The sequence below is a fragment of the Camelus bactrianus genome, chromosome 29 (assembly GCF_048773025.1).
Source record: "Camelus bactrianus isolate YW-2024 breed Bactrian camel chromosome 29, ASM4877302v1, whole genome shotgun sequence".
NCBI classification, from domain to species: domain Eukaryota; kingdom Metazoa; phylum Chordata; class Mammalia; order Artiodactyla; family Camelidae; genus Camelus; species Camelus bactrianus.
Genome location: NC_133567.1, coordinates 26,558,952 through 26,577,313, shown reverse-complemented (window position 1 = coordinate 26,577,313; position 18,362 = coordinate 26,558,952). Strand labels below are relative to the sequence as shown.

Sequence of the window (18,362 nt, the reverse complement as noted above, 5' to 3'; positions counted from 1 at the left end):
TCACACGAGCAACGAACCGAAGCGCCGCCTGGTGGCATTTTCCACAGGCCGGCGCCACCGCAGCCGCCTTGGGTCCGCACAGCCCCCTGCCGGCCGCAGCTCTTGCTGTCTCGCCGAGCCGACAAGCCTCCGCGGAAACTGGAGGGAGCCGCAGCGCGAGTCGGAGGCTGGGCGGGGGTGTGCGCAGACTCTTTCCTCTTGGGACTGCGCGCATGCGCACCAGCGGGGCGGGGCACGGGCCCCTGCGTGGGGGCGGGACCCGCGGCCGCTGCGAGGGGGCCGGCCCCGCCCAGGGGCGCTGGTCCGGCTCAGCCAATCGCGAGCGCCGGGTACCTCTTGGCGCGGGCGATTTGAATGGTTCGCGGCCGCCGGAGGTGGCGGCAGGTGGGCACGCCGCTGCCCTTTTGGGAGCTTCTCTGAGATCGGGAGGGGAACCCGCCCCTCGTCCTTTCGCCGGAGCCCCACCCTCCCCAGGCCGCGGGACTGGCGAAAAAAAAAACAGCTGGGAAAGTAAAACAACACTGACTTCAGGATAACGGTTACCTCTTTGGATGCAAAGAAGGGAATGGGATAAAGGAAAGGTGAAAAAGAAACTTCAAGCATTTGTATATGATCTGATTTCTTAAAAGAAAGATTTTTAAATGCTAACGTTTTGCCACAATGCTTCAATGTTTTGAAGAAATAAAATGTTAATATGTAATTTTATTACATAAAACCCCAAAATATAGCCATGCATATGCACACAGATATGCATATTTTATATGTAAACATAAACAACATGATTCAATGAATAAAATGATAGAGATTTTCTTTATCATTGAGCTTTATTCTTTTCCTGAACTTACGGTTATTTCAGGTACTTCAGGGCTCCAGAGCTTGCCAGGAGACGCACATGTCCAAGAAGGCCAGTCCCCAGCAGGGAAGCAGGATGGAGCCCCAGGTGCAGGTAGGTCACGGCACGATGGGGGTACTGGGGATGGTCGAAGGCAGGCAGGGAGGCTCGGGCTCAGGCAACGGGGAGGGAAGCATCGGGGTGTATGTGGGGCACAGGTAGGCCAAGGCAGGATGCAGTGAGGGGCGCTGTGTGGGACCCAAGTAGGAAGGGAGGGGAGGGGTGCTTCAGGAGCCAGGGTCGGGCTATCCCCTCCCCCCACCTCCTGCCACCTCCCAAAGCAGCAGCTGAGTCCCTCCTGAGCTCCCTGTCGGACAGGCCCAGCTTTGGCATCTGCGTCCTTGCCCCAACTTGCTACACGGCTCCCCTCATCTGGAGCCCCCGGCCCACTTTTCTTTCCCACCACAGACTGAATGCATCTTTGGACATGTGGCTGGCTCTGGGATGAAATGTTTCCAGGGCACTTCATTGGCACTCTTAACTCGTGTCATAACGCACTGAATTGTTTTATAAGTACGTTTATAAATAGCTCATTCACAAGAATATCAAACTTCCTCACTCTTGGTCAACATTGACAGATTGTCATTTATCTTAGCATGTTATACATACTCCAGTTAAGTATTTTTCCCCCTTTGTCTGTGATCGTCTACAGATAAAACTGGCCTGCTAGTAGCTGAGAGTCCATCTCTGCCTTTGCTCTTTCATTTTTCCTGAACTTCCCGTGTGGGATAATTTCTCATATTGCTTTCCCTGATCCTAACTTACTTATTATAATTAAGCGGGGTGTAGGAATAGGAATATAGTATAGTTATGAATGTACAATAACATATATTCCATTATTCTAAATTGATTTAAATTTACTTAAAAATTATAGTTGAAGATAGAGTGCCTCATTTGGAAGGGAAGGGGGTCTACAGAATATTTGCTTTTATAAAGGGGGTATTGGGTCCGAAATGATAGCTATGGCCATAAGTTAGCAACGTTTGCTAGGAACTGGGTTGATGTTAACTCTGCTAGTTCTGATGCATAGATCATAGTCCTTTGTAGATCTATGGTCTATTGTAGACTTTGTGTGTTAGGTGCAGCATTTATCACATTTTATGTACCGCATTATATATATGACATTCTGTAGCTTACCCTTCTAAATGAAAAGATAAAAGGACTATAGATGAGTAGGTTCTTAGTGAGCTGTTCCCCGCCCTCTCCCATTCCCACTAATTTGGTTAGAGATAGCCAATACAGAAGATTCTTTAAACATGTGGATGAGGATAGAAACTCAATCCTTAACCATTACACATTTTCAGGACTGACTTTAAATTAAATTTTAGGCTATCATTAGCAAGGTACCGCTATTCTCAGGTTTCTTTTATAGTCTCTTGTTTCGAAGACCTTTTCGTACTTCGGTCTTTGCTTAATTTCATTCAGAGGTAGAAAATATGGTAATTTTTAACACCTCCTTTGTAATTCTGCAAATACAAAGGAAGTTTTAAAAAGGCAGATTTAAAAGAAAAGAATTGATTTGATTCCAAAACTGGTATTAACATATTTTAATGCAGAGGAAAGATAAGGAGCAAGATGAATCTTAAGGTTATAAGAGGCCCATCAAATTGACCTACATGAGCTCACAGAAGTTACATGTTTCCTAAGGCCAAGGAACTGTTTCATGACCTTGAAGGGTATATTACTATTTCTATTTCAGTCAGTACATTTTCAAACATTGGAACTGCTCAGACTTGGTTCACTGCACAAACTAATCACTTAGAATGTTAAAGAGCATGACTTTGGCCTCCTGGAGACAGCTCTTCTGTGATTGAGCTCTCGTTTGCATGGCCTGTCTACCTTCCCTGTGAATTTTTTTTTTCTTGTTTTTTTTTTTTTTTTTTCCCCTTGTCAGCCTACATTGTGAATGCAACTGATAGAACAAACACCAACACCTAACACTGGAAATTCTCTCCTCTGAACTCATTTGAAACACATGCTGAGGTTCTCAATCGGCAAGTTTTATAAAATGTCAGAACGTTTTATTAGAGTTGGGAGTGATTGTTGGACTCATTATAATCACACAGGGAGCTTAAGAAAATACTAATGCCTCAGCCCCACCTTCAGAAATTCTGAATTAACTTGTCTGGGGAAGGCTGCAGGCCCCTATGTTTTGAAAAAGTTTTCCAAGCAATTTGAATGTCCAGCCAATTGGAGAACCACTGGGCTAGTCCCATTGGATCAGATAAAAACAGAAATTCATATAGGATTGGACATAGCAAAGGGCACAAAACTAGACATCAGAATAGCTGAGACTAAACACTGACGGCGCCGGCCCTCCCCGCCCCGCAGAGGCCCGCGCGGCCTCCCTCCGCCGCGGGGACCCGGGGTGGCAGCCGCCGCAACCCCCGTCCTTCCCGCGCCCCGCCGCCGCCGCCGCCGCCGCCCGCACTCACCTCAGGGGCGCAACCGGCACAGCCGGCCGTCGGCCTCGTTGCCGCCGAAGCGTCTTGGTGCGGTTCTCACTGCGCGGGCCGGTTCTTCCCCGGCGGTCGCAGGGGGTTCAGGGATGGGGGGGCGGGGAACGGCCGTCACACGAGCAACGAACCGAAGCGCCGCCTGGTGGCATTTTCCACAGGCCGGCGCCACCGCAGCCGCCTTGGGTCCGCACAGCCCCCTGCCGGCCGCAGCTCTTGCTGTCTCGCCGAGCCGACAAGCCTCCGCGGAAACTGGAGGGAGCCGCAGCGCGAGTCGGAGGCTGGGCGGGGGTGTGCGCAGACTCTTTCCTCTTGGGACTGCGCGCATGCGCACCAGCGGGGCGGGGCACGGGCCCCTGCGTGGGGGCGGGACCCGCGGCCGCTGCGAGGGGGCCGGCCCCGCCCAGGGGCGCTGGTCCGGCTCAGCCAATCGCGAGCGCCGGGTACCTCTTGGCGCGGGCGATTTGAATGGTTCGCGGCCGCCGGAGGTGGCGGCAGGTGGGCACGCCGCTGCCCTTTTGGGAGCTTCTCTGAGATCGGGAGGGGAACCCGCCCCTCGTCCTTTCGCCGGAGCCCCACCCTCCCCAGGCCGCGGGACTGGCGAAAAAAAAAACAGCTGGGAAAGTAAAACAACACTGACTTCAGGATAACGGTTACCTCTTTGGATGCAAAGAAGGGAATGGGATAAAGGAAAGGTGAAAAAGAAACTTCAAGCATTTGTATATGATCTGATTTCTTAAAAGAAAGATTTTTAAATGCTAACGTTTTGCCACAATGCTTCAATGTTTTGAAGAAATAAAATGTTAATATGTAATTTTATTACATAAAAACCCAAAATATAGCCATGCATATGCACACAGATATGCATATTTTATATGTAAACATAAACAACATGATTCAATGAATAAAATGATAGAGATTTTCTTTATCATTGAGCTTTATTCTTTTCCTGAACTTACGGTTATTTCAGGTACTTCAGGGCTCCAGAGCTTGCCAGGAGACGCACATGTCCAAGAAGGCCAGTCCCCAGCAGGGAAGCAGGATGGAGCCCCAGGTGCAGGTATGTCACCGCACGATGGGGGTACTGGGGATGGTCGAAGGCAGGCAGGGAGGCTCGGGGTCAGGCAACGGGGAGGGAAGCATCGGGGTGTATGTGGGGCACAGGTAGGCCAAGGCAGGTTGCAGTGAGGGGCGCTGTGTGGGACCCAAGTAGGAAGGGAGGGGAGGGGTGCTTCAGGAGCCAGGGTCGGGCTATCCCCTCCCCCCACCTCCTGCCACCTCCCAAAGCAGCAGCTGAGTCCCTCCTGATCTCCCTGTCGGACAGGCCCAGCTTTGGCATCTGCGTCCTTGCCCCAACTTGCTACACGTCTCCCCTCATCTGGAGCCCCCGGCCCACTTTTCTTTCCCACCACAGACTGAATGCATCTTTGGACATGTGGCTGGCTCTGGGATGAAATGTTTCCAGGGCACTTCATTGGCACTCTTAACTCGTGTCATAACACACTGAATTGTTTTATAAGTATGTTTATAAATAGCTCATTCACAAGAATATCAAACTTCCTCACTCTTGGTCAACATTGACAGATTGTCATTTATCTTAGCATGTTATACATACTCCAGTTAAGTATTTTTCCCCCTTTGTCTGTGATCGTCTACAGATAAAACTGGCCTGCTAGTAGCTGAGAGTCCATCTCTGCCTTTGCTCTTTCATTTTTCCTGAACTTCCCGTGTGGGATAATTTCTCATATTGCTTTCCCTGATCCTAACTTACTTATTATAATTAAGCGGGGTGTAGGAATAGGAATATAGTATACTTATGAATGCACAATAACATATATTCCATTATTCTAAATTGATTTAAATTTACTTAAAAATTATAGGTGAAGATAGAGTGCCTCGTTTGGAAGGGAAGGGGGTCTACACAATATTTGCTTTTATAAAGGGCGTATTGGGTCTGCATTCCGGAACCCACTCGACCCTTCACCCCAGAGGCACAGTGTGCAGCCTTGGGGACCCCGGGCAGCCCTGACTGGCTCCACATCTGCCCTGCCTCCGCCTCCCTCAGCCCTCACGTGGAAGACCCTTCTCTTCTTCAAGACAAAGGTGAACTGCGTCCACGTGTGCGGGAACTCCCTCTGGTCCCATCACACGTGCATCGACCACGTGTCTGCTTCAACCCCCCTGTCCCGCTCTCCCCCCGATGCCGACAGAGGTGCCTGCGCAGTCAGTTTCCAGCACGTGCTTGCCGGACACCCAGCTGATGAAGGGGTACCGATAAGAACAGGAGATTTCCATGTTGAAAATCGGAAATGCCGGCATTAAGCATCTCAGAAATTCCCTTGCATTTAGAAACACAGAAATATTTCACTAGCAGACACACACGTGCTCTGTGCGTGATGCCAAGTCCTGATAGGAGCCCCCCTTTCTGTAAAGAGAAAGGGGGAGGGACGAAGGGGGGTTAGGGCTGAGCCCCAGGCCCCCACACACAAGGGAAACATGAAGAAGTGGGTCCCACCCGGATCATCTGAATTTGCTCAACGGCAGTCCTTCCAGAAGCAAAACAGAATGTTCCTATGTCCGTGGTCCCTCCTTCCTGTTCCCTGGATCCCAAGGCGGGGGTGTTCCCACACCCCAGCACAAATTCCATGTCCCCGGGGAAAGCAGGCCTCCGCACTCTGCAGCCCCGGGCAGGTGGGCTCCCTCCCGGCCTGGCCTCCGCGTCCCAGAGACGGAGCCCTGGCTTAGCCCCCACACCCCTCTCCAGCCTCAGCTCAGACCACACCCTCCGGATGCCCAGCCGCTAGCTGGCACTGTCCCCGGACTCTCAGGGCAGGGCCCCCCTGTGGGCACCCCGCCTGCTGACTGCCAGGGTGCCCTCCCAGGAGTCCGTACCTTGACGGCCCCTTTGAAGACTGATGGTGGTGTCATGTGGGGGCCACCCGCCTCCCCGCCACGGCACTGGCACTCAGCGTTGGCAGGGGCAGCTGTGCTGGCTTGCAAGGCCCACTCACCTCTCCCTCCACTGGCTGGGGCTGCCGCCGGACACCGTGCAGGAGGACAAGAAGGCCCGCTGCAAGGAGGGCGCCATGGGCACGTCGGCCCAGAACACTGTGGGCGTGGGTCCATCCGGGCTCTGTGACATCCCCACGGAGTGACCGAGAATCTCAGGGCAGCCTCCTGGTTCTGGGGCGAGACACAGGGTGGGCTGTGAGGAACGGGGTCCCTGCAGAAGCTCTCTGCTGCAGAAGGTGACAAGTGCCACCGAGCGCGGCTGCCTCTCTCCAAGCACAAGGAACAACCCCAGTGGGCACCCGCGTCCGTGACAGCGTGGGCCCCAGTTACCCTGATGCAGGTGCCACGCTGATGAGGCCGGCTGCCTCCACTCTGGGAAGGGCACGGCCCCTGTGCAAACCAGCCACCGGGCCCTCAAAGGAAAGACACACTTCGCATAAAGTGCTGGCACAGCGGCTGCGGGCCGGGGGCGCCTGACCTCCCTCTGTGCCCCAGGCTGGGCCGCGTGCTCTGGGGTAACACTTCCCACCTCCAGCACAGCCCTGCCAATGATGTCCTCGCCCCAGAGAGGGGCAGAGACCACCCTGCCTGGCCCCCGTCCGCCACCGGGGATCCAGAGGCCTTGAACCAGGAAAGCCTGCCTTCCGACGCCCGCACACCCCGTCCATCCATCCATCCAACCACCCAGCCATCGCACGTCCCACTGACAGGTGTCTGTCCGGCTGACGGCCCCGCATCACCACTACTTCTGGGTATTTTTTTAAATGTTGCCTTTTTTAAGAAAAACACTAAGATTTGAGAACCCGACAGATCCACCACACTCAAGAAAATAATATTTTGAGAACAGGTTATTTTGTTTTCTGCCTTAGAACAAGGGGGGACTGATCAGAAAATACTACAAAGTTCCGTCTCACTCATGTTACTCAGTTCCAGGACCAGGACGGCACCGAGGCAAGTGGTTTGTCCTTGGTGGTTTGTCCCCAGCCCCGGACCCGTTGGGAGCAGAGGGAACAGAGGCCAGACAGACCTGTGAAACCCCACAGTTCTGGGGAGGTAAAAACGGGTCCAGAATGACCCAGGCAGCCAGGAATTGAGGCGTCTGCCTGGTGACCAACACAAACACAGCAGCTGAGGAAACAAAAGCTAAGCGGGGAGCTCGGCGTTTCCTGGGGGGCGGGGGAGCTCAAGGCACTGAAGCAGGAAGAGAGGACTCTGCAGACACTGCGAGGATTCCAGGGCAGGTCCCCAAAGGCTGCAGCCCCGGAGGACAGGCACTAGTCACAAGTCAGCCTGCCTAGGGCTAAAGAGTCTGCCCAAGAGACGGTCCTGTCCTCTGGGGAATACACCACCATCCAGAGCCTGCCGCTGTCTGTCTGTCTGCCATCCATCCATCCACCCACCCAACCATCCATCCAACCATCCACCCACCCACCCACCCACCCATCCATCCACCCATCCATCGACCCACCCATCCATCCACCCATCCATCCATCCATCCATCCACCCATCCATCTATCCATCCATCCATCCATCTAACCATCCATTCATCCATCCATCCATCCATCTAACCATCCATCCACCTATCCATCCATCCATCCACCCATCAAATCATCTATCATTTTTAGGCATTTGATATATCAAATATTTAATAGAAAACCTGATCAGGCATGCCACGTAACAAAACAAAGAAATAAAAAGACACAAAAAAAGAAGATAAAAAATGCCCACAACCAGTATAAACATGGGAGTTAAAAGACACAGCCTCTGAGCTGAAAATGTAAGAACAGATAGGAGAATTTCACCAGAGGACTGAAGTCCATTAAGAACAATCCAGTGGAAACCCCAGAACTTCAAAACAAAATTAACGCCAGTGAGCACGGGGTCGGTGGTTCCGTGGGCAGATCAGACGAGGAGGAATGATGAGTGACCTGGGAAGTAAGTCGGACGCGAATCTCCAGCCTGAAGCAGTGAGAGGGAAAAGATGGAAACACGGAAAAGAGCAGAAAACCCCAGGGGATGTGGTGAAAGGTGCTGACACGTGCATAACTGGAGTCCAAGAAGAGGGGGGAGAAACGTAACGAGGCAGAAGCAGACTGGAAAAGATTTTCCCAGAGAATTTCCCAAAACAGACCGAAGAAATCAAGCCACAGGTTTAAAACCAACTTATGGCTTCTAAGCAGGATCAATGAAAAGGAAAGTATGCATATTCACTTAGTTGTAAAACTTAGGGAAACCAAAGACAGACACTTCAAGGGGGGGAGCCCAATGCAGCATGATTTTTTTTTTTTTAATATTTAGTCAACTTTTCATCATGGGAAAGTCCGGGGCTGGTGTTTCATTTGTACAACCCACTCTGTGAGCCCTGGGGACGGGCACTGCCTCCCGCATCCCCTGCAAACGCTCCGTGGGCACCCCGGGCTGCGCTTGGTGCCCGCCTGCTGCCCAGACTCACCCATGAGTCCCCAGAGCAGACACAGCCGTTAGGCTCGAGCGGCAGGCGGCGCGCAAGCCAGGGTGACACCCCCGGTCAATACACACACACATATATATATATTCTAAGACAAATGTGTGCTGAATTAATTAACCAACCAGATGGTCTTCAGAGCCCACCCTTCAGCCCTGCTGATCAAAGTTGGGATAGGAAACCGGACGCTTGGTGTCGCAGAGGGCCCCTGCACTCCTCCCTCACGTCTGCCTGGGTCCACCTTCCCCCTCAGGTGTGTCTGCTGAGCGGTTACCTGCCAGCACCACGCTGGGTGCTGTGGGAAACCAGGCCCCTGCCCGCCAGGTGAGCGTTTTGTCCACATGGGGAGACTGGCATTAGCATCACACTGAGGGGCCCATGAGCTTCAGAAAGGCCTGTGGGGGGAACTGCTTCTGTCTGGGGAGAGCTGGAAGGCTTCCTGGAGGAAGTGGTAACTGCTAGAAGCCTGGAAGGTTGGCGGGATTCTGACGGACCAAAAGCTGTGCGCGTAGGGGTGTGATGGGCAGCTTCCCGGGCTCTGCGCTCACAGAACAGGAGCTGGCAGCTGGCGGGGGCTTCGGGTCAGTGGTTCTGTGAATCAGTGAGTGAGTCCACAGAGGCCAAGAGGTGAAAGGGGAAAGTTCAGGGCGCGATGTGCAAATATGGGTCGGGGGCTGGCCCGAGGCGGGGGAGGAGAGGAGCTGATCAGCCCCCAGGGTCCCGCGACAAGAAACAGCACAGAACTGTGGCATCAGAAGAACGTTTATCCATCGAGTCTGGTGCACCTGCTTCAGGGATGTGCGAGCATTTGCTGGGCCACGTGGAGAGGTCGCGGCCCGGAGGGCACGCGCAGCCCCTGCTCCTGGGATCACCTCCTCTGTTAATGGCCGTCACAGCTCTGGGCCAACCTGCTCTGGGCCTCTTCTCAGTCCCGGCATCTCCCGGCTCCTCCTCACCATGTTCTCACATTGTACCTTCCCTGGTGACGCCCAGAGACAGACGATGACACCTTCAGTTTGGAAATCCGCCTCGTCCCCCTTCCTGGTTCCCAGCAGACGGGGTACTGGGGCACCGCGGGCGGAAGGAGGGAGCGGGCCTCTCCCGCTGGGCTCGGGGATGTCCAGCCCCCTCCCTGCACTTCCTTTACCCAGTCAGGCCGGGCAGGGGTCCGAACGCTGACCGAGGCTCCGTGGGAAGCTGGCTGACGTGTGTGCTGTCTGCTCGCCACAGTTTACATCACACGTCAGTTCCCAGGAAGAAAGGGGACTCGTGCTGCTTGCAGGAGGGGCCCTGGCTGCCGGTCCTCCACAGCCTGGTGCTGGCCGGAGGGAGTGGCCAGGCAGAAAAAATGACAGAGGGGGCCAAACATCACCCTTCACCCACACGCAGCTCTTCTCAGAGACGCAGGACCCACCACCTTTAACAAAAGTCAGGCACGTGACATTACAAAAAAACAAAAAACAAAACAAAAACATTTCCTTGTCTTCCTAGTTACATTTAAAAAAATCTTAAAAACATAAAAAGTATTCACTTGTGCATTAAATTACTCTCAATAATTACAAATTGCCGTTCAATCTTTTCTATGACTTAGCGAAAAAGAAAATAAATTTAGCTGAGGTCAAGACTGTACTTGCCCATCCAGGTGAAGAAACTTTAGTTTTGTTATTTAACTGCCTGGAAAGTCAGCTTCCACCTCTGGCCCGTAATAAACAGACAAATTCATGGTAAACTTTTAGAAGTGAGTGAGACCACCTGCATCTGTCTGTCTGTCTGTCTGTCTCTCTGTCTCTCTACCTGTCTATCCAACCGTCTACCAATCTGTCTGTCTGTCTATACATCTGTCTATCTATCTGTCTGTCTGTCTGTCTATCCATCCGTCTACCGACCTATAATCCATCCGTCTTCCGACCTATAATCCATCCGTCTTCTCCATCTATCTCTCATCGACTGCTGTCCATCTGCCTCCCAGATCTATGCTCCACCCCCTGTCTCCATCCCTCCACCCCTTCCTCCTGGTCACACTCTGGGGTGAGGCACCAAACTGGGAAGCTCTTGTCTCCACCATTTGAGAGAGTTCTGCGAAATGAAGCAGTAACACCTCTCTGGTCTCCTCCTTTCTCTCTAGTTCCAGGTGTGAACCTCGGGGCTGCTGGAAGGAGAGCCCAGACCTCCAGGTTCCGGTCGCAGACCACGGAGCATGGTGCCCCTCTCTGGGACCCCAGCTGCTTCACCCTCAGAATCCCATCAGCAGAGTCGACGCATTGGTGGGTGGGTTTGGCTCCAAGCTCACCTCCCCACTGTTTCCTTCTCCTTCCATCTCCCTTTGTAAATCGGAGGTTTCCGTCCACGGGGAATCGCTCAGTCTGTGTTTCATGTCTGAGCTCTTGATTTTTGCCTTCTGGTTACCACGAATTTCCCACAAAACATCTCATAGGTAAAACAGTCCTCTTCCAGCTGCCAAACTCTAAATTTAAAGTATTATTTTAAAAGCAAGAGCGTACAAGAAGTTTGATAGCAGTGATCTTTTTTTTAAAGGGAAGCTTATAATCCTCTCGTTTGTCTACAAACAGCAGACCATTTCGCCAACCTTCTTTCAAGCAGGGGAATGAGGCACAGGCAGCCAGATATAAAGACAATTTAGCAGAGAAAACTCCCTAAAGACTGAAAAAGTGATGCCACAGCTGTTTTTTGATGAAAATCAAAGACCTCACAGAAGGAAATGATCACATCTACAGGTGACTGGATAAGGAAGGTGTGGTGTGTTTACACAATGGAATACTACTCAGCCATAAAAAAGAATGAAACATGCCATTTGCAGCAACACAGATGGACCTGGAGATCGTCATTCCAAGTGAAGGAAGCCAGAAAGAGAAAGAAAAATACCACATGTGGAATCTAAAAAAAGAGAATAAAAGGACACTGTGAACTCAGCTACAAAATAGAAACAGACTGGCAGACATAGTAACAAACTTATGGCTACCAGGGAAAAGGGGGTGGGAAGGGATAAATTTGGGAGTTTGAGATTTGCAAACGTTAGCCACTATTTATAAAAATAGATTTTAAAAAAACCAAATGCCTTCTGCACAGCACAGAGAACTATAGACAATACCTTGTAATAACCTATAATGAAAAAGCATATGAAAACGAATACATGTGTGTCTATGCATGACTGGGACGGTGTGCTGTGCACCAGACATTGACACACTGTAACTGACTGCACTTCAATTACTAAAGGAGTAAGAAGGAAATGATCAATGGTCCCCAATGGATAAACACACACTTCCTTGGCTTTGAGTGAAAATTCTCCTCTGTGAATCCTTATGTCAAACAGTCACATCACACGGACGTGCCCTGTGGGTGAAGGCCAGCGGGGGGCCCTCCCAAGGATGAACCCGCTCCCTCCTGTTGCAGCGTCCACGCCCTCATCACCCCCGACAGAGCCAGACAAGGCGCCAGCAGCGCAGACGTCGGGCGCCCTGCGCTGCCCACAGCCGGGGACTCTTCTGTGAAGTCCCCGTATCCAAACTGGAGTTACCCCTCCAAAAAACACGCCACCACCACCTTCCTTTCACTCAGTAACACACAAGAACCCGAGAATGCAGGCAAAACCACCCACTGCAATTGGGACCTTGTTCCTTCTCGTCTTCTGACGACATCCCGTTTCTGTTCAGAGGTTTCGATCCAAACACACTGGGAAGAAAACACACTGGGCCCCGTTCCACGGGTGCTGCGCAGGGAATCCTAATGTGGGAACAGCTTTCTCTTCACAGTGAGTCTTGCCCAAGCAGTGTCTGCTCTGCAAGATGCCCGGAGAGAAGCCAGCTTCTCCACTGATGATGGAGGGCACTTGGCAACCGGCAAGGAACGAGCACACCGCAAACCGGGCTCAGGAAAACACACCCCTGCTCTCCTGCGGGCTGTAAGGAGGAATGGCCTCGGGGCTGCAGGCCCCCCAAAGCCTGCACACGGGGCTGCGGAACGGGGGCCGGGGAAGGGGCCCTCGTGTCTCCTAGCCTGAGGCAGGACCACCCTCTGGGGCCCTCGTACGCTTTCCTCTTTAGAAAAAGCTGAGCCAAACCAGACACAACACGCTTCTTGTGCGCAGTCATGGGTGCGAAGACGGCTCACATGTGGGGCAGCCCTCCGCCCACCGCTCTCCGGGACTCTCTTGCAAAACAGGAGCGCCATCCCCATGAAACCCTAACCCCAGGGCCTCGCGCGTGCTAAGCGCGCTCTACCACTGAGCTACAACCCCCCCACCAACTGATCTTTAAAAAACGAGTATCAGGCCTGGGAACCGGGTTCTGGCCACAACAGAGCAGCCCACTCCTCCCGGGTCCCACCATGTCCAGCCACAGCCCCGGGCACCACACAGCCACGGGCATGGGGATGCTGACAGACAGAAGGAAGGATGCAGGCTGGAGAGGTGCCCTGACTGCCTCCCGGGATCCCGGACCGTCAGACAGAAACAGCTCCAGGGAAAGCCTGCGGCTAACCAAAGACCCAAAACAGAAACAAAAACAGTGTTGTAACAGCAGCAAACCTCGGCAATACCTGCCCTGTTCTGACCCAACACCCAGGGGACCCACAGCCTAGCCCACCATACCACACCGAGCGGAAAGTGGACCCTTCATGTCACCAGCACCCCCAACCCTGTCACAGGAGCAGTGGCCCTGGCTGCCCAGTGGGGCAGGGTCCGCAGGGTGCAGGGAGAGCTGGCGCCCCCCACTGAGCCTCCAGACCGAGTGCAGGGCTGCAAGTCCGAGGGCCAGCCCTGCACCCACCACCCCACTGCCCCAGGGTCACGGCCGGCTGGAAGGTGCGTCTGAACATCCAAACACCCACGTGGCTCAGGACCACCGCCGGGCAGGTGCGCTGCCTGAAAACAAGGGGGCAACCAGAGCTCGGGCGCGCACACCAGAGAAGTCCAGGGTACAACCTAAACCCACAGGCGGCAGGACCTCGGGAGCAGAGGGACGGGATGGCGGGGTACAGACACCCACAGACACCCAGGAGGGACCCCGAGACCCACACCTTCCAGGACCAGAGCGTGCGCTCACCTTCACAGGGCTGCCCGGGACCCCCGGCATTCTAGGAGCGTGTCTCTGTGCGCCCAGGCGCCCAGGAGAGCTGGCTGCCCAGTGCGTCCCAGAGCCGTCACACCCTCATCCCAGTCCTCCCACCCCTCCACCCCCTCCCACTGCGTCTGTGAGGCCCGCCTGGCCTTCATGTAGCCAACGGGCCTTCATGTAGCCAATCCGGCCCCTGCCCTGCCTGAGGCGACCTGCACATCAGATACCAGAGGTGCCTGGTATTCAGCAGCAGAGCTGGAAGGTGAACTGGTTCCCGGCCCCCTCAGGCCGGGACAAGGCAGTGACCAGCCTGAAGCAGGACACGGGAGAGTGGGGTCCGGGGGAGGGGCTTTTGGACATCCAGCGCCTCCATGAACTACACTCGGTTACCTTTGAGTCCCAAGATCAGACCTGCGGTGCCGACGCTTAGGTGGGCCGTCTGCAAAGCAGGTGGGACCCCGGGGCCAGGGCCAACCCCTGACTGGCCTTAACACCCTGTGGCCACACCCCCCTCACCCCCACGTGGGGATTCCGACTCAGCTGAGCGCTTCACACCTTTGGATGTCATTCAACTGTTTTCTTCAAATACAGGGAGGGGAAGCTGAAGGGGACAAGTGGGCGGCAGCAGAATGACCGTCGATTAATGGTCCTCAGTGCGCGCACTGCTTGCCTAGAATGCACACTGACCATCACACCCAAACTCCACCCGGTTTCACTTTCCTCCTGCTCTCAGAGCCGCACCCCCCCCCGTCCCCAGGCGCCGATCGGAGTGTCCGCGGCTCTGAAATCATGAGTGTCTCAGACGTTTTTAAATCTGGGCAACGTCACATATACCAACTTCCTTTATAGCGAGGACAGTAACAGAAATTGGAGAGACAGTGGCTTTTGCGGAGCGCCTACTGCTGTACAGAAAAGGGTCGCCCCCTCCTACGGACGAGGAGAGCACTGCTGAAAGGGGAGCTCAAGAAACTTGCTCGGGGAATTGCAGCTCTTGGGGACGGATGGAAATGCTGGCTGTCGTGACCGTGGTGGTGGTTTCCTGGGTGCGGACGCCTCCACCAAATCCATCAGCCTGAGCATCTGAAACATGTGTGGTTTGCAGACAGGAACCACACCACCGCAAAGGTGTTAAGAATTAAAAAGGAAAAAACAAAGTTGTTCAAACAACTTACTATACGTAAGGTGAACAGCACAGGGAACTATATTCAGTACCCTGTCATGGCCTGTAATGAAAAAGAGTATGAGAATATATATATAAATGGATCTCTGTGCTATACACCGGACACTAACACTAGTTTGTAAATCAGCTACACTTCATTTAGAAAGAATGCAGCTTGCTCAAAGGCGGTCAGCTCATCTCTATGCCTGAAAGCTGTGTTTTCCAACAAGACACCCTTGCCCCTCCATCAGGGAAATCTCAAAGTCAGCAGCCTCAACGCAATAAAACAGCCCTGTCCTAAAGGAACTGCCTCTTTGCTCCAAAAGCAGTGGAACGCCTGCCTCGGAGGGGCCCGCCAGCCAGCTTCCCGCGCGTGGATGGGGCCCGGGGCCTCCGGGGTAGCCTGCAGCCCTGGGACCAAGGCTCCCGGGCTCCTGCCAGCCACCGTCAGCAGCAGAGAGAGACCACTCTCTCCCTGGATGTACAGGGGCCAAAATGCTCTTAAATTCACCTCTGGAGCTGGAAAAAGATTTCTGTCCCACCCGGACAGTTTCTAACATGTCAACACCCACATGGAGCGCGTGGAAAATTACTGCCATGCATACAGATGGCATTAAAGTGACGGGAGATGTCTGGAGAGACATTATCTTCCCTTCAGCCACGGATAAGTTAAGTCTCCCACACCTGGAAGGCACTGCTCGCAGGACGTTCAGGCTGGAGAGGCGAGCGGGCAGTGGGAGCACCAGCCCAGGCTTGCTGCGCTGAGCGTGACTGCCCCCTCCCCCGGAATCGCCCCCCCCCCGGAATCGCCCCCCCCCTCCAGTCCTTCCAGCTGAGACACGCACACAGGCCTCGTCACTCTGGCCAGGCCCGTGCCTACCCGCCCTCCGCGGCAGCCTGGGCCACAAGCCGCCAGGCTCACCTGGAGATTGCAGAGGTGAGCCTCTGGGAGCCCTGGTGACAACCGGGTGGGTTACCTTGCTGACTGTGTGTTCTGCTTTAAAGTCTTGGGCTCTGAAACCCTCCAACAGGCAAGGTGAGGCTCATTCAGAAGCCCCCACTTTGACCCCCAGGCCGGCTTTCGGCGCCGAGTGAAGCAATGCTCTCCCAGGAAGGTGAAGAAGCACCTGGGCCCTGCGTCCTCCCGGGGCAGCCGGCGACCCCTCTGGGCCGGGGAGGAACCGGGCAGGCGGAGGAGTGATCCGAGCCGGGAAGCAGCCGGCTCCAGACCGCACATCTGTAAGCAGGCTTCCCTCTGCCCCGGGAGCCCTGGCCGCTGAGACAAAGCAGAGCTTTCTTCTGGAAGGAGGCGCCTCCGGACTGCAGGGCCGGGCGTCCTGTCCCACAGCCGTGGGACCCGGGGACACTGGGAAGAGCAGGCCCCTCAGCAGCTGGGTCCCCCATCGGGCCCTGCGCCCGCATCCCAGCCCCTCCCGCTCCCCTCCGCCCCTCCCCCACCTCCGGGAGGTCAGTTCTCAGCCTCACAGAGACATGGCCAGAGGCTGTGGGGAGGGGACCGGCGTGTACCTGGACGCCGCGGGCGCCGGGCAGTCCTAGGATAGGCCGGGAGACCGGGCAGCGGGAGGCGACTGCAGGAGGGCTGTCCCCAGAGGCGGCCCCCACCCGCCGGGGCCGGGCGACTCTGGTTCCGGTGTCCCGGGGGAGTCGGGGCGGGTCGCGGGGCGGCCACCTCCGAGGAGGCCCATTCAGAGGGTGGCGGGAGAGCTCCTCCGAGGAAAGAATCTGGCTGTCCGGGCGGCCTGCCCAGCGAGTGCCTCCCTCCGATGGCACGGCCGGCCCCACCCGCTCCCTGCCTGGTTTGCTTCCTCTCCGTTTCTTCCCCCTTTTCCTTTTCCCTCCCTTTCATCTCTCCAGGCTCCTGGCTGAACCCTGCACCACTGGGCTCCAGCCCACGGCCAGTGCCACCCGAGCAGCTAGCGCGAGTGTCTGTGGGGCTGGGACCCCAGGGAGACAGCCACCCCGAACGAGCCCCCCAAGGCCCCCGTCCAGGACCTGCGCCTTGACAGAGGCAGACGCGCTTCCCTGGGATCCCAGGCTCACAGCGAAGCCTCCTGCCCTGTCCCCTTCCCTGGGACCAGGGCACCGCCTCTCATCGCCCCAGGCCTTCACTCCATCCCCTGCCCGGGGCAGCCGGGGGTGAGCGCTTTCCTCAAACCCCGAAGGGCTTCCTCCCACAGCAGTGGCTCCCATACCCTCCTGCTGGCTGACTCTCTTTTCCAACCAATCAGCCGGCTTCACCTGGCCAGTGGCTTAGCTCAAACACACTAGATCCCTTTCTTCCCTCTGCTCTGCTCAAGTTCTTCCCTCTACATGGAAGACCTCCCCTGTCCCCGACCCTAAGCAATCCAGCGAGCTCCTATATACTCGTCAAAGCCCATTTCAAATGACCCTACACTTGGGACACTGTCCACCCTCAGTCAGGTAAGTCCATGCTCCATCCCTCATGGCCTCAGATCTGACTGTAAGAAGTCCGTTCAGCAGAGCAGAAGGGACTTGTCCTGGGTGTGGCCTCTGACATCGAAGTCCCGGGTGGTAGGCAGTGTATCACGAGGTCTACATCCACCTAGTGCAGCACAGAGTGGGTGCTCACCCCTCGCCTCTCCTGCCTCACGGGCCAGGCACAGTCCCACTCGTCCGCCAAATCCTAGTGCGGACGCCACATTCCCTGAAGTCCTCCCTGGAAGAGGGACCCATGACCCTCCTGGGAGGCCAGGGGGCCAGCACTCGCCCCACCTCCAGGGCTGCATGGAGGCACCGGGCACGGTGCACGTGGCGGGCTTCCAGGACACCTTCTAGCCACGCCGTGCAGAGTCACCCCTGCGCAGCCCTGCCGTGACCCTCTGACCCACTTACCAAGCCAGTGGAAGCTCACAGGCACTCACCTCTCACAGGATGGACGCCTGGCCCACCTCCCCAAGTTCAAGGCCAGGAAGACCCCAAGGACCCTCCACCCTGAGGGCCACGCAGGGCACTTCCTCTGGGTTGTTTATGGCCTGCAGGGTCTGCAGGAAATGCCCGGCCACAGCCCAGGGCAGGCCCAGCCGGCGGACGGACGGGCTTTTCCCGTGGCCCACGGCTCCCCGAACAGAGAGGAAGGCGGCCATCCAGCAGGGCAGCCAGGCCCAGGAAGGGCTGAGATGGACAGCACTCCCCAGGGTGGGTCCTTCCCCTGGTGCGGGCGGGGCAGCCCACGGGTGGGCAGAGGGGACAGCCGGGCCCGCTTTCTGAGATGCCACCTCTGTGCTGTGTCCAGCCTCTCTGTGACCAGGGCAGCTCTGGTGCAGAC

The 18,362-nt window shown here is 55.3% G+C and overlaps 1 protein-coding gene across 1 annotated transcript in view; it reads right to left on the bottom strand.

The window, feature by feature from the left end:
- Window positions 1-4,548: 4,548 nt before the first annotated feature.
- The window catches only part of LOC141575571 (tensin-3-like), a 99,120-nt gene continuing 85,306 nt past the window's right edge, over window positions 4,549-18,362 (bottom strand). Inside the window, exons 14-15 of the mRNA XM_074355071.1 lie at window positions 6,360-6,531; window positions 4,549-5,773 (exon numbers count right to left, since the gene is read on the bottom strand). Of these exons, the coding sequence (XP_074211172.1) occupies window positions 5,716-5,773; window positions 6,360-6,531 (230 nt within the window). The 3' untranslated portion in view covers window positions 4,549-5,715. The remainder of the gene's footprint in view (window positions 5,774-6,359; window positions 6,532-18,362) is intronic.